The sequence below is a fragment of the Acartia tonsa genome, chromosome 4 (genome assembly GCF_053477335.1).
Source record: "Acartia tonsa isolate MP-2025a chromosome 4, ASM5347733v1, whole genome shotgun sequence".
Lineage (NCBI taxonomy): Eukaryota > Metazoa > Arthropoda > Copepoda > Calanoida > Acartiidae > Acartia > Acartia tonsa.
Genome location: NC_137263.1, coordinates 11,522,127 through 11,544,612, shown reverse-complemented (window position 1 = coordinate 11,544,612; position 22,486 = coordinate 11,522,127). Strand labels below are relative to the sequence as shown.

The 22,486-nt window shown below is 32.4% G+C and overlaps 1 protein-coding gene across 1 annotated transcript; it reads right to left on the bottom strand.

The window, feature by feature from the left end:
* Nucleotides 1–282: 282 nt before the first annotated feature.
* Nucleotides 283–21,944, bottom strand: LOC145316077 (uncharacterized). Its single transcript, XM_080156369.1, has 8 exons — nt 21,198–21,944; nt 16,477–16,613; nt 12,527–12,824; nt 11,993–12,164; nt 5,844–6,437; nt 5,452–5,586; nt 4,669–5,342; nt 283–3,947 (listed from the first exon to the last, which is right to left on the bottom strand). Exons 1-8 carry the CDS (start codon nt 21,212–21,214, stop codon nt 3,698–3,700), a joined length of 2,277 nt encoding a protein of 758 aa, XP_080012495.1. The 5' UTR covers nt 21,215–21,944; the 3' UTR covers nt 283–3,697.
* Between the last annotated feature and the right edge of the window lie 542 nt (nt 21,945–22,486).

The following is a 22,486-nucleotide window of genomic DNA, read 5'->3' as shown; positions in this document are numbered from 1 at the left end:
TATTTGTAATTAAGTAAAGCTTGTTTTCTGAAGAAACAATAACTATCAGTTAGTGACTACTGTGCTAAGATTAAGATTTCGATTTCTACTGAGCTGATTGCGTTCTCCATTTTAGTAAAGTTTTACATATGTCCCGGGATGGTTTTTGGCTATTTTATTTTTATATTTAAGTGTTAGGATGGTTTTAGGCTATTTCTCTGTTTTTCCATATCCTTTCAAATCCAGAGCCCCTAAATGCTCAGGGCACAGTCGCTAGTTAGTAAAATAACATTAAAACAAGAATCGATTTCATAATATTTATTTTTCATTTTCATCATTTGTAAGAGATACAAGTAGATTCTAATTTCGGATCCGACAACTTTCCACAAAATTCGCAGCAAGTCAACAAACAAAAAATTATTTTTCAGGATTTGTAGAGTATTAATTAGAATTTATTTTTTTAAATTTAGCTTAAGGATATTTCTAGATAAAATTTGCTGTGGATCCTGACACATTTTTGGTAAGTATGTAAACACACTAAAGTAATCAAATCAAATATTTATATATTAATAATATCCAGCGTTAAAAAGGATGGATACATCAAACCAGAATATAGAGAGGTACAAAAGTTTTTGTTTAAGGATTGGTCCCGAAAAAAAACTATAATAAATTTTCTGTTGAGTATTTAAGATTGGGAGATATTATTAATTATCATAAAATAGTAAGTTATCTAAATTTTCTATAATTCATTATTGATTAATACTTAAATAATTTTAAAAATTTAGCTGTTTATCATGACATGAAAAGTTAACAAAAAGTAGAATACCAAAGAATATTATTTTTTAATTGTGCAATAAAATAAACCTACAAATAAAGCAAAACAATTTAGCCATTGAAATTATCAAACAAAGAGATGAAATTTTTATTGTTCTTGAAATTGAAAAATATATTTAAAATGTTTAGCTCAAAAATAATATATCTTTTGATTAGATTTTATATTTACTATAGACTTTCAGATAAACAATAATAGTTAGATTTCAAAAAATAATCTTCAATTTTCTATCCATTTTATATCCAGTTTATTTCAAATTACAATTTTTTTATACTATTAAATTAAATAAAGAATGATAAAAATACTTGTTAACTTTCCTGATACAATGCAATTTATATTGCAGATTTTTACAACAAAATCACTAAATACTTATTTTGTCAATTTTTACTGAAAAATACTTAAATTTTAAATTATTAATCCTTTTAAAAATCTGTTTCTAAACTGATAATTATCTAGGAAATAATTGGAAGAGCAGTAAAGGGAAACTGTTAAAAGTGTGTTGAAAAAAACTTATATTATTTGAAGAAAAGCATAGTTTTGATTTGCAAGTGAGGGTAGCTAAGATTAGATTCGCTAAAGACAAAAGTATTTTCTGAAAGAAAAAAAATTGCATTAAAACATGTTTGTTAATTTGACATTTGATCATTTTTAAAAATTTACCTAATAATTTTGCGATACAATGTTTTCACAATTAAAATATAATTTCATGTGAGACAACTTAAATATTAATTTTAAAAATTTTTACATTAGAAAAGAAGAAATTTTAAGAATTATTTTAATATATATGAAAAATAATCCAGTTCTATTTTGATATTTAAGGTACAAATTAAACTGAAGGAATTGGAGTACATAATAATCAAAATATATTTCATCACATTTTTACAATATTTTTTTAATTACTACCTCAGAAATCTAGTTATGGGGTTTTTGTACTTTCGGATGTTTTAAATTGTCTCACATGTAAATCTAAAGAAAAGTTTTTTTTAAAATCCTAATGAAACATTAAAAAAAATAATATTGAATGAAAACTGGATCTATCTATCATGGCCTTATTTGCTCTTCTGTCTGATTTTGTTACTTTATCTCTGTATGTATATAAATAAGTTTTATTATGATAGCATGGTTTATGTTAATATATATATAATATTGTTGTGTATCTACAATGCATACATAAGCCATGAAATACTAAAAAGGATAAAGAAAGACAGAATGTGTGTATGTCTGTGTTTCTGATCCAAAGCCGAACTTTTTGTTAAGTAATAACATTTTTTATAAAAATTACATATTTTTTAGAATGTTATTTTTTATATGTTAATGAATAAATATATAGTTTGTATCATTCTTAGGTATAAAATTCCTAGATTGCTAAACCTGAGAATAAAGATAAATATCTAATCAAAAAGTTGCTCCTCTGTTATAGGATGAAAAATCAATGATATGTAACAACCAATAGGTCTCACAATACAAATATTTATTTAGCACAAAAATCTAGTTTTTCTGTGGGTTTTTATGTGTTTAATGTGCATAGTATAAATAAAAAAATCTTACATAGATGGAATGCTTTTTTTTAAGTACCTAAATTAAAAAATTAAGATGATTTTGATTTTCAATACTTTTTAAGTTTTAAAGCTTTGCTCAAGCTACACTTAGAAGAAAACAACCATATTAAAATAATCTTATTTTTCAAATGAATGCATTAACAATAAAAATGTGTAGAAAAAAGTGGCAAAATATTCTTAAAAGATTGATTTTAATATCATATTAAAAATCATATAAACAAAAAATTATTTGGTTCTAAATACCCCATAAGATATTAAAATTGAGCAGAAATACATTGACAAAAATCTTTTTATTCAAAGAGTAAAATAATTAATTTGCAAATTAAATATAGTTGTTATTTCTTAGTTGTGACTATTTAATGAAAATATGTTTTTTTTTAACAGTATTACATCTGTAAAGGTATCGCTAATTTACACAATTCCAATTTAGTTTTCGTTGTCTATTAAAATTTATTTTCTTAAAATATATATCAAAATAATCAAATAAAGTGGCGATACACTTTAGACGAAAAAATAGATTTTTTTAGAATTTTTCAACAATAAATGTCAATTTTTAGGGGAGATATGATTAAAATATAATATGCATCTATTAAAGCTACTTTGAATTTGACAAAACATTTGATACACATCAAAATTTCCTAAATTTAATTAATTCAAATTTTTTATGAAATTATTTAAAACAACGAATGAATAAAGATAAAATGCAAAAATTAATGCAATTTTTGTAGGGTAAGAAAAGTGGGGAGAATGGAGAAGGAAAGAATTCTTTTTTTGGGTGTGTTTTTGTGGGTGGGTGTTGTGTATCACAAAACAGAATATCACAGGAGTAAAACCCACATAAGAACTCCCATCCCCCACAAATAACTGCTACTTGCTTCCATCTGAGTTTAACAAAATATTTCTAGTTGTTGCTCAGAGAATAAACCCAATGGAAACACAAAAACACGAGAATAGTTAGAAAAGGGTGGAAATAGCAAAGAATTTTTAACAAACCTTAAAATTTTTAACTCATAGATTGGTCCACATAAACGATGAAGATGCAAAGAAAACTTAATCCAATGCAGTAGAAATTCATTGAATCTAACAATAATGATAATAATTATAAGTTAAACTAATGATTTAAAATAATTTGTTCACTCGAGACCTATTTTTATTATTTTGCAGCTTCCAAAAAATATGCCACATTTTTTAACACTCATATTCTAATTTTATTTCTTCAAATATCTTTTATAATGTTAATGTAATTTTATTCTTATATTTAAAAATCACTGTTTGAACACTTTTTATCTATCATTAAATTTTCACTTTAGTAAAAAAATTCATTTATTCAATATTCCTCATCATAACGTTGTCTTAAAGCCTGGTACTCATCCTGTCCACCTGCGTCAACACCGCCTTTACGTCCGTACGGGTCTCTGGCGCCGCCTGGCCCGCCGCCATCAGGATATCGTGAGTATCTGTCTGGATACTCTTGGAAGGACTGGGCTCTGATTGGTCCGCCTGGTCCGCCAGGCCCCATCCGCCTCTCTTCCCAGCCATCAGACTCGTCGAACCCGTATCGATCCTCTAGAGCTCGCCTGAAAAGACAATATTTTCTTTAAAATAAAAACACGTTAATATTATTAAATTTCTTGGTTCTACAAAGAACAAAGTTTTTTTTAAGGGGCCTTAATGACTAAGTAATATTTTAGCTTTTATTTTAACCGTGTCATTAGAGCCTTGAAAAAAAGTAGTTCTCAAAAGATAAAGAATGATTTATCTGTGCTCTAAAGGTAAGGGACTGAAAAAAATAATAAAAAAGATATTTTTGGCTCCAAAAGTCTTTTGCTCAATGTAGATTAAATTAATGTGAAAAAATGATGGTAATTTACATATTTGGTTCGTTTTTTTTAAAGATTTTAATTGTATTAGATAAAAAAATTCGTATATATACATTTAAACAAAACTTTTAAAAGTTAACATTTTAATGATCCTATATATTGTAATTATAAAAAGTTTGTAAATCTGTAAACTTTTAGCAAAACTTTACAACTAAAAAATTCAGTGATTGTGAATATATATATACCAAGTGTGAGTGTGTCTATTTGTCTGTGTGTGTGTGTGTGTGTGTGTCCTTAACACGAAAAAGTTTGTCGTGACATTATTGAATGTCAAAAAAGTGTGTCCTATATCTTTTTAATATAATAACATTTTTTTAAACGCAGAAACCCCATGGAAAGGCCAGATATCAAATCCAAAAAGTTTGCGAAAGAAAATTACTTTAATAATACTTCCATTTACAAAGATATAAATTATTACCCTCGTTCCACGTACGGGTCATCATGTCCGCGGCGGGAGTTGTACTCGTCCATGGGCGGATGCCGTCGACCTGGTGGTCCGTGCATCCCATGATTGGCATCAACTGGATAGTCATCTGGCGGCCCCACACCGCCCCGACGGAACCCACCCGACGGTGTCATACCTCCGGCGCCTCCATGGTTAGTTCCATGGACAGACGGGGCAGCAACTGAATGGTGGGACGGTATGCCTGCGCTGCCGCTGTGCAGAGGGCCACCGCCGTGATTAGACCCGTGATGAGAGCCCGGCCCGTGGTTTGGCATTGATCCATGATGGGATCCGGGTGCGGCAGGCGGTTGGGCTACAGCGACTCCACCGGAAACATCTCCATGATGGGAGCCAGGTGCCGCAACCGGCCCGACAACACCACCACTGTGATGTGATCCGGGGCCAGTGGTTGCACCGACTGCTGCGATACCGCCAGCCGCAGCAACTGCTGCACCCCCGACACCATGTTGAGACGCATGATTTGAGCCGATGCTGCCGTGTGCTGAGCCTTGGCGGCCCGCGGCAGCTAGATTTGGTCCGTGCTGGCGTGTGACAGCCAGGCTTGGCGAGTTATTTGGATCTGGATAGGGGTTCTGATTGTTCAGGGTTGCTCCTTTCTTAGGAGGGATTGTGGCGCGCCAATAGGACTGAAATAAAAGAATAAGTTAATCGAAACAGATCCGATATTTATTCTATATTTCTTTCTTCTAAATGAATTTGTATAAGATTTAAAAATATTTTTTTTAATTCTCCCACCTCGAGATATTCAGCTATGTGTTGGCAAGCCTCGTCCAGCTGATTCTCGTCCAGGATGACGTCAAACATCTCTGGCGGACACTGGGCCAGCTTCTCAGCTGCCACCAGCTGCACGTTGATGTTGCGAGATTGAGCCTAGAGAAAAATAAATCAAGAGATTTCTTGGTTGTTGTATGAAAAAGCAATCAATAAATTTTTTTAAAAATAAAATCCCCTTTCTCAACGCGGTTCATTGTATTTCGTCTGCAGAAAGGCATAAAAATTAAAATAAAAATCTGTATAGGTATCTTATATAAAAAAAGGACTTTACAAGCTATAATTTTTGTCCATAAATTGAAACACTTTCGCTTTATTTGAACAATACAAGGAAAGTAAAGAAAACATTGTCTTACCTTCCCTCGTGATTTGATTAATCGTTGCAGAACTTTGGGACTAGAAATCTTAAGGTACACAATTATCGGAGCAAGTGAAGTTTTGGCCAGCTGTGACGGGTGGTTCACCGTGTCACAGTCAAGTACAATTAGTTGCATAGATCTACTCAGTTCAAAAATCCTCTCAATCTCGGCCTGGACCTCGGCGAGGTTGTTCGACCTTGAGCTTGACTTTTCCAGCAGGGCTCGCTTAGACGGATTGTTCAGCACTGACTTCTTGCCGAGAGAGATGTCGGCTGACACGCGGGTGATGATTATTCGGCCCTCGAATTTGTTTTTCAGGAACTCAAAGACAGCCTTTTGCATCATGTCCGTAACCTCGTATCCTTTTAAGGAAGGTCCCACCAGGACGAGCGGCCGTATGCTTGGCACAACGTCGTACGGCGACAGTGTCTCCTGCTTTTTCCCGAGCAGGCCCTTCTTCTTCTCAATGACCGGGGGTGCCGTAACCTTGACGCCGGAGCCCTCAGTCCCGTTGACATCGCCGTCCATGCTGTTATTTGGCGGTGTTCCGCTGGATATTCGAGTATTTAGGTTCTGTATGTTACTTGCACTAGACATTTTAAAGTTGTGATTTTTACATATTTATCTTTATTAACCTAATACCCATAAAATTAAACAAAACAAAAAAGACCTTTTGCTTCAAAAGATAGAAACGGCAGGTCAATACCCTAAAATTATCTCAAAGACACATATAAAGCCTTCCAATAAAGAAAAACCAAAATAGAGCAGCCTTTCTAAGTTTTTTATTCCATAAAAAAAATATTGCTCCTTAAAAGCATAGATTATTATAAACAACTCATATTTAGAGGGTAAAAATAATTTCCTTTAGCCTCACATTTAATCTCCAAATCGAATTTAAAGATTGACCCAGCATCTTGAAATCAAATGTATATAAAATTTACTATTCTAAGGGAGTAAATGAGTGAGGAAGGAACGACTGTACTTATAGAGATGCTACGCATATAAAAAATTACCAAATTATGACGTCAATGCAAAAAAGAAATAAAATTGTGTTGGCTTCATACGAATTTAAAGTGCAAAATTATTTTGCATTATAAGGTTTCTTTTCATCTAATATTATATAATTATATTCAAAAACTTATTAACTTTGCATAATTTACTTTCATACTGTTAAAAAGTAATATTTTTTTATTTTTCAATTATTTTTTTATTTGAAGGAAATGATTTTGATAAATAATTAGGTATCAAATTATTGGCAATTTTCACGGCTTATAAATAAAAATGCATTTGTTGTGTTTTCAATTTAATTCTACGTTTGCAATTCTATTTGGCTGATTTTATTTCTTTTTTTAAATCCTATATCCTATAAACTAGTGGCTGCAATGCTAGCATCTAAAATCTTTGCATACGATGGTGTAGGGAAAGCAGAAAATGGTTAAAACCACTCCAAAGCTAAAATTTAAATATAATATAGCCCAAAACCATCATAGGACCTATGTAGAGATTCCATACAATGGAGAACTCAATCGGTTCAGTAGATATTGAAATCTTAAGCCAAAATTCATAAAAATCCCTTATTTCTATTAAAGCCATATTACTTACAATATTAACATAATTATTCTAATTTAAAAATATATATTTTTACTGCTAATGTTTGTGTGTGTTGTCATAGACCAAAAAAGCTTCCGTAAAAGGACAACCCAATGACGATCTGTTTAAGTACTTAAATAACAAACATTCTCTTAAATGTATACTATTATCATGGGTCTAAATGAATAAGACAATGGACGATAATTTAATATGCATCCCCTTTCATGTTAACCCATTAGTGCCGAACCGGGCATTAAAACCCGGTTCCGAAAAATGGGGAAAAAAACCGGTTTCCGGCTTCATAATTGCATTAATCTCAGTATAATTCCCCCTCTATTACCCTAAATTTCATTTTCCACTGGAGCTGGCAGTTTAGCTTACTTTTGTTTGCCGGTATAGCTCAACAAAATTTAAAAATCATGAAAATTCAAAATACCCCTTTTAACTTTTTTGTTTTTATGGTAAAGTCGCTATTTTTAAAAGCGAAGCTTTTCTATAATTAGGGTCGGTCCGTCCGTACGTCCGTCCGTACGTCCGTCCGTCCGTCCGTACGTCCGTAACGGATAGCTTTTTTCGTTAATTTAGGCATGTTAGAATTGTCCTATCGATTTCAAATTTTGCATGGTGATTCCTTTAATAGTTAGGTACGATTTAGAAAGCGTAGCAACTCTATAATCATCACCAAAATGTCCGTACGTCCATTTTAAACATGTTGATTTTTTTACTTTTTTAACAACAAATTTTTTTGTGATCTAATCATCCGATTGATCTGATTTTTGGTATATTGATTCCTGGGACAACAAAGCATAATGTAATAAGCGAAGCAACTCTATAATCAAGTCCTAAAAATGTAAGTAAGTCCATAAACATTATACTGAATCAAGCAGTTTTTCAACAAATTTACTTACAATTTTGCTTTAACTCTTATACATATGTATTATGATTATTCAGTTCTGACACTATACAAGTGTTAATGTCCGTTTGTCCTACCGTTTCAGTGCTTCGCTTTTATGGATGTTGTCATCCTTGTTTATATGAGTTTTTTTATCGTTTTTTTACGCCCTATTATGACCCGGTTCGGCTTGACCATAAATACCCGACAGTTTTAATTACCGGTTTTTATTCCCCGGTTTTAACTTTTCAACCAATAAAAAAAAACAGTTTACGTCATAACCCTAGTAATCTCTTCATGTGTTATCCAATAGTTTTATGCTCGTTTTCTGATATAAAAAAACCTAAATTTTATATGTTCTTTTTTTGTAGTGTGTGTCTTAAAAACCGGGTTTTTTTAACCAAACACTAAATTTGAAATAAATTGCTTTGTATATTACTTGTAGCTCTATAGATTACATGAAGTTGTGTAGTTTTCAATTACGAATCGTAGTTCTAAAAAGTGTTTATTTCACTTTGGGCGATCAAAAATTACATTTTTCAATTTTTGGTCGAAATAACCAAGTTTTTACTACAAACAGTGGCGTGCGAACCGAAGGGGGCGTTTGGGGCAATCGCCCCCCCCTAGCGACCAAAATGCCCCTCCCCCTGCCCCCCCCTAGCCATCGCCCCCCCTGCCCCCCCCATAATGTTGAAAAATGCCCCATTTTGCCCCCCCCTGGTCAACAAAAATGCCCCTTTTTGCCCCCTACCCTACAAAAAGCAAAACTATCCCAGTTTCCAAAAAAAAAAGATCAAGAAATACCCAAAAAAAAAATTTTGGCGCTTCGCGCCAATCAGACAGTTACTATTCATTTAACCTTACCAAATTTTCTAATTAGTGTAGAAATTAGGTTATAATCTTTTTTCACTGAACATAACAAGCCAGGTAATAGGAAGTATTTTATTTTGTATAATATAACCTTTTTACCAAAGAAATTTTGTACATCTCCAATGATGATACACAAAATTACCCCTTATATAGATTACAATTAGTGGATGAAATGTATGGAAACTCGACTTAATTAACCAACCAATCAAAATTCCATAAAAAAAACATGTTTTTTTGTAAGGGTATGTACACAAGTCCCCAAAGTTGTTGAGCCAACGAATAAGAAAATTTTATATGAAATATTGGGGACTAGTGTAATAAATAGCCCAAAAACCCCTCCCTCCCTGCATATTTGAAGAAAAAAATTTGCGCTTCGCGCCCTTCCAAATGGTTTTTTATCATATTTGTATATTTTGTTTTTATTTCTATAAAAACATGTGTAAACAACAAATATTTAATCAAAAAGTTATTTTATATAAAAAAGAAATAGCGTTGATATTTATCTAAGCCTTTTTCTCAACACTGTATGTCTGTCTGTATAACTATATATATGATGTCATATTATTTTCAGGATAAGTTTATTATTTTTTTTTGTGTACATACCCTTACAAAAAACATGTTTTTTTTAATGTAAATTTTGAATTTTCATTAAAAACCCTTAAAACTAACTACACTCTATATTCCTAACTTGATAAAATACGCCACTCTCGTTGTCTTTAATTGATTTTAGTTCAAAGGGGGAGTAAATATTTTTAGGTGCGCTTCACACACCGCCCTTATAAATCCTTGGAAACACCACTTAATCAAAAATTAACAGAGTTTTAAAGTGCCATTTAAAGAGGGTAGGATATGTTGATATAACTTTTTAGCTTCTCTATAATCCACTATGGCTGTCAGTACGTAATGCTAAAGGGGAAATGTGATTTTTTCAACTGCAATTAAAGATAGAAGGCTAAAACTTAGTGTTAACATTCTCATCATTATGGATTATAATTAACTATTAAAAATTCATGGAGGTCGGATGTTTTTTTTGTGCTTTGCTACTTAAAGATGTTGTCATCCTTGTTGTCATACAATAAAGAAATATTTAAAATCAGTTTTACATATTAGGTTAATTTTTGGTAAATTATTTCCAAAATGAGTGTTTTTATCTCCACCCTCCCAAATTTTTTTTAATGGGGTTTTTCATCCTTCCTGCTGAGATTTTATAACATCCCCTTCCACCCATAAAAAATGTATTGTGGTGGGGGGGGGGGGGGGGGGGGGAAGGTTAAATTATCTTCTGTATTTTTTTTTCAAAGATGCTTTCTAGCTTCCTTCCCTTCGGTCATTGCAGGGTGGGGAGAAGGGATGGGGGAGAAGAGATGGTGGGGGGAAGAGATGGGGGATATAAATGGGAAATAGGGATGGGGGAAGGGATGGGGAAGAAGGGATAAGGACTAGAAGGCCCATAATCAAATAATCCCACCCCTTAAAACGCCCTTATTTAAAATTAGTATATATAATCAAAATGCCCCCCCCTAAAGCAAAGTGCCCCCCCGGGGCACTTTGATTTAGGGGGGGGGCAAAATTTTACAAAATCTTCAAAATGCCCCCCCCTAGACAAAGTGCTTCGCACGCCACTGACTACAAAACCGGGTTTTAATGCCCAGGAAAACCGCCCAAAACGGGTCATAATGCCTAATTAATATTTATGGCTAGGCCGAACCGGGTTTTTTTGCAACTTGCCTGTGCACGCCACTTAAGCAAAACAAAAAAATTGTAATTCCGTTTTTACTATTATAAAGCTTCCCTGAGATTTTCAGCTCGATCGGCCCATAAAAGTGTCGCTCGGCACTAATGGGTTAAACAAAATTACTCCTATTACTAATCTTAAACCAAGTAATCAAATTTCGACAAAAGTACCCAAATTTATTTTGCCAACGAATAAGATAACTTGGTTATAATATTTAGGGTACCAGCTAATTTAGAGTCCAATGTTTCCCTGCCTTCATAATATAAACAAATTTTCTCATAAATCATTTGTAATCAATTTTCCTTTCAGTGATATTATTTGCAGGCTAAAATTGGTAAGTGGTATAACTAGACAAATGTTAAGAATTGAAAAATATTGGATGGACGACTATTCTACTATTGTAAAGTGAGTCACGAAATATTACAAAGCTTAAGAGTTTGGAGAGGGAGAGGAAGAGAAAAGAGAAAGAAAGATTGAGAGAAAAGGGGGAGAGGGAAGAGAAAGAGAGATAGTCTGAGTTGCCTCTTTTGTGGAAAATAATTTGGTCCACGTTTTTTTCTGTAGAACTTGATAAAGTTTCTACTTGATAACTTGCAGTTTTACATTTATAAAAAGCAAAGCTTTTTTCTTACTATGTTATGCCCGTCAGTTCGTAACGGATAGCGCTTAGAGTTTGGTATGGTGAGTTTTAGGGCGATTAAGCATGCAATATTAATGTTTAATAAAAGAAGTTAATATATTTGGATTATCTAGTCTATTAAAAATGTAAAATTAAAAAATGTTCGCTTGACTTTTTGTTTTATTTGTTGAGCTTCTTTTATGGCTCTGTTTCATCCTTGTCTCTATATCAGTACTGTATTATGCATAACAGTATGACCTAGATCTTACAAATAAACGAGCTTTGACAAAAAAAAGTTATTATGCAAAATTAGGTAAAAAGACCTAATTAAGATTAAATCGTCCAAAAATAAATCATAAAAATAAAAGATGATAAAAAATACTCTGTGTGACTTAGTTTCAGAATAAAGCAAAAAAAACAACTTAAACCACAACTTTCCTGAGAGATTTGACTTTAGATCCTTTGCCTACAGGTGCCTGCTGAAGGATCAGCTGTTCCAGCTTGGCAGGCGAGGGAATGAACCCGATATCACAGTTTTCACGGACCTTCCTCCCTATCCACCAGTTGTTGTCGTACTTCTCGTAGATGTGCAGAAAGTCTCCAATTTTGAAGCTGAAATTATGGAATCATTACACGAAGTAACACTCATACATATCCAAAATCCCAGCTGGATGCATATCTTATGCTATCACTTGAATTACCTGACTGTGATCAACCTTAAGTCAATCTTGTCTAAATCTAACGGCAATTAATTATGAACCAAAATAATTGGGTGTATTGGGTTATCTTAGTGTAATAGGGTTTCCCTGTTACATATCAAATGCGCTTCTTAGGTCAAAGTTGCATAAATTAAAAGGGAGTAAGCATTAAAATTACATATTCCCCTTTTACTTTCATAATTAATATTCTATTTATTGGTTCATTGGGTTTGAGATTGAGGGTGATGCAAATGAAAGATAAAATGTAAGCCATACCTAACAGCACACCCGTGGACAGGTGAGTCATCGTCCAGGGTCCCGTCATACATCACGTTCGTGCGCACACTGAAAGCCACGGGCTTGTTGTACGCCTTGTCCAGCGCCAGCACGGCCTGTGCCTCGTTACCGCCGAGGCCGCGAGCCACTGTGCCGGGATAGCTGCCCCCACCTCCGCCGCCACCGTCCTGGTATGGGTACATAGCACCCCCGCCCCCCATGTTGCCGTAATCACCGTAGGGAATAGGATCGCTTACGTATCCGTGGTCAGTTGAGTAGCCTGGATCGAAGCCGTGCTCTGAAGAAAAAAAATGTATAAATTTAACTTTTTGTAAAACTAAATAAAGTCAAAAATTAATTTTAGACTATGTTATAGCATATTTTAGGATACTTTTTTTTAGATATTAAGAGGTTTATCCCTACATTAAAAATAAACCATTATGTATTCATTTTCCAAATCAAACTTCATTAAAAAGAAGAATGAGTAGGCCGCAATTAAACACACAGCTGTTCAATTAAAAATTTCGGCTAAAGGTGACTTAAATATAACATTGGTTGTGGTTGAAGGTGGCTTAATCAAAATTTTATAACTTCGGTGAGGGTTGGCTTATGCTTAGGGTTGCTGTAGTTTAGAGTTACTCATTCTAAGGCTAAGGGTGGCTGACGCGCGGGCGGCTGACGGTGAGCTTTCTGTACGCCGCGCGGCTGAATGCTTCGAACGAATGAGGTTAACTATAGTAAAATATATATAATTGTAAATTTTGTAGTTGATATGATTAAGATTCTGTGAGTGATGTCCTGACTTTACACAGAATTTGATTATGTACCTCCCCACTGGAATTTATCTAAAATAGCGTCCATACATTCTACAAAATGTTTCAATTAGTTAGCTAAATGTAATCTATTAAGTAATATATTTCCAGTATCGCTTCGAAACCGATTAAGATCCGCTGGATTTGAGCAGGTTTTCAGCCATACTTAAAAATCAGTATTACCGACATGATAGCTTTCGCGAATTTTAAAATATAAATCATAGATTTAATACCAGTTTGGTTAGCCCGGGCCTTCGGAAACTTGGGGCTAATCAAACTGCCTTTTGTCTTATAATTTTGTATTTTAATGTACGCGGAAAACTGTTTATAATACAATGCGAGAAATAACTATTCCTTACAGGTTCGTTTTTAATTTTTTTATTATAGTCAATTTTTGTAATATTGTAAAAACACAAAATATCTTTCATTATCCGTTCCCTTCCCTTTTAGTGCATCTAACCTTCTACATCAAATATTGCTTCAAATTTAAAGCACTTTGAAGTTAAGAATTGTGTACAGGGTCCCTCAACAAAATATACTTATACTGAAAATCTTATTATTATGCCACAAAAAAGCTTAGTCTCAATGTAGCTAATATACTAAAATACACAGTAATAAAATTAAAACAACGAATTTAGCATATAAATAAATTGAATGACTTTGTCTATGTTAAAGCATAGTAGGCACGTATATTAGTATGTATATTAAAAGCATAGTAGGCACCCTGTAGTTGTATATTAGTATGTTAAAAGCATAGTAGGCACCCTGTAGTTGTATATTAGTATGTTAAAACATAGTAGGCACCCTGTAGTTGTATATTAGTATATCAAAACATAGTAGACACCCTGTAGTTGTATATTAGTATATCAAAACATAGTAGGCACCCTGTAGTTGTAAATTAGTATATCAAAACATAGTAGACACCCTGTAGTTGTAAATTAGTATATCAAACCATAGTAGACACCCTGTAGTTGTATATTAGTATGTTAAAACCATAGTAGGTACCCTGTAGTTGTATATTAGTATGTTAAAAACATAGTAGGCACCCTGTAGTTGTATATTAGTATGTTAAAACCATAGTAGGCACCCTGTAGTTGTATATTAGTATGTTAAAACCATAGTAGGTACCCTGTAGTTGTATATTAGTGTATCAAAACATAATAGACACCCTGTAGTTGTATAGTATATTAGTATGTTAAAACCATAGTAGGCACCCTGTAGTTGTATATAAGTATATTAAAACCACAGTAGTCACCCTGTAGTTGTATATTAGTATGTTAAAAACATAGTAGGCACCCTGTAGTTGTATATTAGTATGTTAAAACCATAGTAGGCACCCTGTAGTTGTATATTAGTATGTTAAAACCATAGTAGGTACCCTGTAGTTGTATATTAGTGTATCAAAACATAATAGACACCCTGTAGTTGTATAGTATATTAGTATGTTAAAACCATAGTAGGCACCCTGTAGTTGTATATTAGTATGTTAAAACCACAGTAGTCACCCTGTAGTTGTATATTAGTATGTTAAAACCACAGTAGGTACCCTGTAGTTGTATATTAGTATGTTAAAACCATGGTAGGCACCCTGTAGTTGTATATTAGTATGTTAAAACCATAGTAGGTACCCTGTAGTTGTATATTAGTATATCAAAACATAGTAGACACCCTGTAGTTGTATAGTATATTAGTATGTTAAAACCATAGTAGGCACCCTGTAGTTGTATATTAGTATGTTAAAACATAGTAGGCATCCTGTAGTTGTATATTAGTATATCAAAACATAGTAGACACCCTGTAGTTGTATATTAGTATATCAAAACATAGTAGACACCCTGTAGTTGTATATTAGTATATCAAAACATAGTAGGCACCCTGTAGTTGTAAATTAGTATATCAAAACATAGTAGACACCCTGTAGTTGTAAATTAGTATATCAAAACATAGTAGACACCCTGTAGTTGTATATTAGTATGTTAAAACCATAGTAGGTACCCTATAGTTGTATATTAGTATGTTAAAAACATAGTAGGCACCCTGTAGTTGTATATTAGTATGTTAAAACCATAGTAGGCACCCTGTAGTTGTATATTAGTATGTTAAAACCATAGTAGGTACCCTGTAGTTGTATATTAGTGTATCAAAACATAATAGACACCCTGTAGTTGTATAGTATATTAGTATGTTAAAACCATAGTAGGCACCCTGTAGTTGTATATAAGTATGTTAAAACCACAGTAGTCACCCTGTAGTTGTATATTAGTATGTTAAAAGCATAGTAGGTACCCTGTAGTTGTATATTAGTATGTTAAAACCATAGTAGGTACCCTGGAGTTGTATATTAGTATGTTAAAACCATAGTAGGCACCCTGTAGTTGTATATTAGTATGTTAAAACCATAGTAGGTACCCTGTAGTTGTATATTAGTATATCAAAACATAGTAGACACCCTGTAGTTGTATATTAGTATGTGGTTGCTTGCAAGAGAAGTTTCCATATCACACATCAATATTATTCAACACATTTACATACAACTAACACACCCATAAACACACACATACGCAAACACACACAAACATACACACACACACACACATCACATAAACATACACACACACACAAACAAACATACGCACAAATATTTTTATCCACAGTTAACATCGAAAAATTCTATTACAATAAGTTTACTCAACTTTTTAAAAGATAAAAGTTTGATTTGTGTTTTCTTATAAAGCTTCAATATGTTCAGGAAATTAAATAGATACATGAGACTAGGTTGTCATTAACTGAAAAAGTTCATTTGAATTTATTGTTGTTATTATTTTTACTTTCTAGTAAAATGTTTTATAATTATCAGGCCTTAATCCTGTCAAAAATGGTCTGCTAATAACTTTGGTAAAACGTAGCTGTGTTTAGTGCCCTTAGAAAATGGGGATAGATGTCACAGCTTTTGGCCTACCTATTCTATTGACGTCATAGTAGAGGGAAAGAGCAAGGGGATGGGGAAAGAAACCCCTAGAAAAGAGATTGGGTATAGGGTATTTCATGACGTCAATAGAACAGGTAGACCAAAACAGTGACATCTATCAGGGCACTATGCTAGGGCACTATAGACAGCTACTGGTAAAATATATATACCTGTAGGGTGGGCTGGATCATGATGTGAGTATCCAGAGTCCTGCCTGTTATATCCCGCGTCCTGCATAGGAGAAAATCCTCCAGAATGTTGGCTTCCCTCCACCCCGTAGTCATCATAACCAAATTCCTGCTCATACCTGAAAATTTTTAAAAATATTCTTTAATATAGGTTAAAAGAAAAATTTTCTGAAAAATTATCAGAAAATCTTAAAACTAAAATGTCGATACTTTCTTAAATCGGATGAAGCAAAGAAATACAATTTACAAGAAAGCTTTGTATTAGTCATTAGTAGAGTTTTCTGCAATTATTAGAATCCGTATTAGTTAATTATAATATTGAAGAGATAACCCTCATAACAATAAGAGCAAAGAAACACCCAAGTGAAAGGGATATCCTTCACCAATTAAAGGTAGGATGCAAGAGGTGTATAATTAACTTAAACATTGATACAATTCTGTACTTTAAATTAAAAAAATAAAAATTTATTTATACTTAAAAAAGACCTATTTAAAATTCGTATCCTTTAGATGAAAGGTTTGTTTATAAAAGGTCAAGTTTGAAAGTGATCTAAAAAGGTTTGAAATCTGCATTTTCTATTGGGAAAAGAGTCCACAGGATGCAAACTGATATATCAGGCCTTGAATACAACATATCTAACTATACATACATACAACTTTATAGGGTACAATTAAAATACATTTCTGAACAAAAATATCTATAAAAATATTCATTAAATGATATGAACGATTGGTCGGATATGCCTAAGTTATGGAATGATGTCCCCATTTTTTACAATTTCAAAATGATAATTTTCTATTTTTTTATTATTATGAAAGAAAAATAAAATTATTTTTACATCCACACATTTTTATACTACTTAACAACAAACCTTGATTTTCTTTTTTGGAGCCTCATTTATCTAGGGTGCTATTTTTAATGAGCTCTTCTAAACTTTACTTAACCTAACCCCCTAACATTTTTTAATCAGTTCGTTTGTGGGCCCTTGACCAAATAAGGTAAACAGCCAAACGCTATTGTAAAACAACCAGCAGAAAAAACTGGTTGGCTTTATTCAAATAACAAAATCCCTTCAGCAGTAATAATTCATGTTTAATAAAGTATATAAAGTTAATTGATTTCCATATTAATATTTACATATTCAATATACAGTTGTTTGCATTATAGATTGCAGTAGTAATTTATACACTGTCAAAAATTACTTTTCACCATGACAAAATATTATTATTATTCAGTCATTTCAAGATATTTATTTGTTTTGTTCTTCTTTGTTTTGTGGACTTATGCGTTTATTTATTTATGGCTTTATATTCTAAATAAACAAAAAGTTTAACTTATCTAGTACTTAAAAAAAATAATTCCAATAATAATAGAAAGGTCGCTATTCTGGATATTGCAGTATATATCAGAACGAGATATGAATTTTAAACAAAAGTTTAATGTGATGGATATGATTTTTTACCAGGGATCTAAAGGTGTAAAACAATGGCGGATAAATTGAGTACATGTCCAATGTCAATATACAAAATTACCCCTTCTGTAGATTGTAATTGGACACTAAACTTAATAAACCAAACAATCAAAATTCATTAAAAGTCAGCAAATTTGAAAACCAAGGAATAAGAAAACTTAGTTCTAAAACCTTTGGGACTAGTGTAATAAACAGACGATTGTTTTCTTTCCCTCTGATTTTTTACAGTGTTACATGAAATATATAAAACATACATTATTATTATAATGTCATTTAAGTTTATGACATAACAATAAATATTACTTCAAATAGTAGCAAAGTTAGTTTACAAATTATTTAAGCCATTATGTAAATTTTAATTTAAAGTGAAAATTAAGGGAAATCAACTATTTTTTTATATTTCAATAAATTAAAAAAATTTTGACTTTAAAACTTAATATCTTTTAAGCGAACAAAACCAAAAGGATTTAAATTTTTTTTGGTAAAAGATTGGGCATGATGGGAGAGGGGGGATACAGGACACCCCCATTTCTATATCATAATCCTAAATCCCCCTTCCCATAATTTAATAACTCATAAGAAAATTATGTTAAAGGGTTGTAAAAAAAGTTAAGAATAAGTTCTTCAAATTATTAATATGCAGTTTTTATTGCAAATCATGGGATGGTGAAAAATGATATCTTGGAAAACTCTGGGTTAAATACTATAGAATTTCTTTAATTCCATTGCTTAGATTGGGACAACTTTTTTGCAACCAATCTGCAAACTTAAAGCATAAAACAGTAAGGATGTTGAAATTATGCGAATAAAATTGAGTATTCTGAACATTTTTAACATTCAGATAAAGTAATTACTTAAAAGCCTTTGTTGAGGACGAAAGTTGGATCATTAATTATTTTATAACCTCTACACTCATATTTACTAAGCTATCAAAGAAGCAAATCTTTGGTTAAAAGAGAAGTTTGTATCCGCTCCTTAGGGTCAAAATTAAACCCGCTTTTATGCTTTAAAAAAATCTGAAAAGATGGATTATCGATTGTCTATGACGATCTCACAGAGGGTTTCATGCGGCTTACTCACGGCTGCCGAGTTCTGGGTAAAATGTACATTAAGAATATCATCTTACTTGACTGTGAAGCTATTATTTTTTTAGTAAATATGTAAACCAGAAATAATTAATTTTGACAATAGACAATATTGTTATATTAGAATATCATTGCGAATAATTTACCCACTGATTTATAGACAAGAATTATAGATAATATACTCTACAATGACTATAATAATTTTAACTTGACAACCCAAAGAAAAAAGAGAAAAGGAGGTAGGAAGGCTGGGGGTTGCAGTAAGGAATAATACTATGAAATAGAATTTTTAAAGTTTAAAATTCTTTGTGATGTGAAAATTGCTGGTTTCGCCAGCGCATCAAATGCAATGGTTCAGTCGCTACTTCCATACAACTCCTAAATTTTTATTAATTTTATTAATGTAATATGTATGCTGCTTTATCTAAAACGACATAAAAATGTTTTCAAATGAGAATCTAATAAGCTAAACAGAAGTACCTACTGAATTGTTTTTTCTCTTACTAATAAAAACGAGTAAAATTCTTCTTCTATCATAGTGGATCACTTAACAACCCCCCTTCTCCCTAATTATCCTTAACTTTAAAGAATTATTATTAACGGTGCAAGCCTCTTACTTGGCTCTCTTTCCTTTTGCTTAATCTAACCTAACCTAACATAACGTTTTATTCCAAAAGAAAATATGGGGGGGGGGTGTCCCACCTCCCAAGAAAATAACTTAAAACCACCACAAAACCAATAAGTATATACCCTGAAGAGAAGAATCCGATCGGTTCAGTGGTTACCGAGATCTTAAGATAAATCTGTTTTGTACATAATGAATTACCCTTTACTACACTTATACATGTAATATATCATTCTTTGGCATAGAAACATTTTTTACAAGATCGAGTATTCTACAATATTAGGTTAGTGTGTAAGTCTATCGTTTAAGCAAAGAAATTAGTAAGTGTATATATAAGTCAAGTAAAAAATAGCTAAGTTAATCTTTTTTAAACCAAACCTTTTATGTCGGTGCTTTATCTTAAACCTATTTCAAACCATCCAACACTTCCCTCTCTCCACCTCTTATTTTGTTAATTTGACCAGAAATACTTATTTATAGCCCTTGTGGGGTACTTTTAACCTTTGAGGCCTTATCCCTACAGGGCACTAACCCTCATAAGCCCGTCTAATCTTTTCTTTAATTAACCTAACCAAAAAATGAGAATCAAAATTAAGTTTTTTTTCTATATTTTTTTTGTAAAACTTTCTATTTTACTCACATATAAACCCATAAAAAGAACAATATATTTCATTTCTTTAGTAAAATTAGGTGGTTTTATCCATCCGTCCAACCAACTTAAGAATAAAGTCAAATCTTCCCTGTAAATTATAGGCCAAGTTAATTTGAAAATCTTCTTTAAAAATTAACAAACATCCTATCATTTGGCATATACTTGTTGTAAGAAAAGAAATCGCATTATTATGTAATTAAATTTGAATAAATGTAAAATGTTAAAAATAGAATAAGTACTTTATAATTTGTATGCATAGTGCATATAATTACCAACAGTTCTTAATAACCAATTAAAGCTGACTGTAAAAATTCAGTTTCAACTGTAATTGTGCACTGTAATTTCATTAATGGTAGTTATTGAACAATGTATTGTACATACAGTACAGTGCAGCACATATTACAAAAATATTAAAGAATTTTGCATATCCTATAATATAAAGTAGGAAGTTTTTTTTTTTAATGTAGCTTAGAATTCCAATGACATCTGAACCGATTGAGTTTTCCATTCAAATGTTGGGATAGTTTTAGAATTTTTTGAAATGACAAATCAACTAATCACCAAAGACTTACTTTTAATATATAACTTATTCGTTGCCTTAAAAACTTTTATTCCTTTAATTGAATTTTGATTGGTTAGTTTCAAACAATTACTGTATAAACTCTTCAACCAATAATAATATACAGAAGTGGTGATTTCGTCTATCATAATTGGGTACGTCAATGTATCGTCTATTGTCTGATCCCAAAAGATCCATGGCGATGCCTAATTTCTATTTATGCCATATAGTCAACATAAATCAAAATTTCCTACCAACAAAATGTTGCTTGTTTTGACATGGATTAAATATTTTTAAAAAGATTTCTTACCTCTTTCCGGAGTTCATATCATGCCCTGTGCGGCTGGGAGTAGTAAACTCCCAGCTCAGAACCACTGTCCACTATAACCTTCTTGCCAGCGGTGGCATCCAGGTCACCTAGGACCAGGCCGCCGCCATGCACAGGCTGTCGAAGAAACAAGCAGTCGTGATTCAATAAATCTTCTACGCCCGAATGTTGGTGATCACTAGTGGCAGGCCGCCAGCAGCTTGGATGCGACTGCCGCCGAGTATCCAGTGTCGGCGAGGTGTTGAAAGGTGGGCGCCGCGTGCAGCTCGCCCCCTCTCTGCTTGAGCAAAATTTAGCAGGTTTTTAAAAAGCTTGCAAACGTTACTATATCCTTCATCTGTGGCGGTATTGGCTACTCAAAGCTCCCAAAGATTTGGCGGTGGTCACCTTAGGCTTTTAAAAATCACAAGTCACTTGATTTTAAATGAAATTAACACATCTGAGAACCATGTATTGATAGAAAATAGGTATATTTGTGTATAAATGTGTGTATGTAATATACAACCCTCTGGTTAAAGTTTAAAGATCTAACTTTGTAGCACAGCTTTGTGTGCTAATATCTGTGTGTGTGTGTGTGTGTGTACTACAAGTTTAAACTGGAGGGTACATTCCAATACACATTTTGCACCAACTAAAGAGAAGTACAGAGACACATGTGGTTAGAGAGGACATATAAACACTTCATTATTATATTCATTTAGTAACCATCAGGCTGTAGTAGATTTTTCTGAAAAAAAAAACATAAAATTTAAATAGTAAATCACAGTATATAAGTCTGTTAAGTTTAGATTCTAAAGATATTGGGACTTATAAATGAGCTAAAAAATGACTCAAGGTACATTTTAACTTAAAAATCAAAATCAATAAGAGCTGATTTCTCCACATAATAATTAAAAATACATTTCTTTTTTTTCAAATAGAGAATTCAAATCATGTACAGTGGTTAGCCAAATCTTAATGAACATACACAAATTTTCAACCTTGCTTTTGTAATAAAAACTAAAAGTTTCAACACAGAGCACATTTGGATTTTCATATATCTTCAAAATTTTAAGTTTATAATTAAATTAACCTATATCAAAGAAATTTATAGATGGATACAGTAATACAGGCACTGGCGTGCAGAGGGTTGTTTTCTGGGAGGTTGAAAACCATGTGTCAGGGGGTGGACTTTCGCACGCCCAATGATACAGGAATAAGACTTTTGATGATAAGATAAATCAAACTCATAATTTCACATTTCTGCATAGAGAGATAGCAATGAGCTGTTT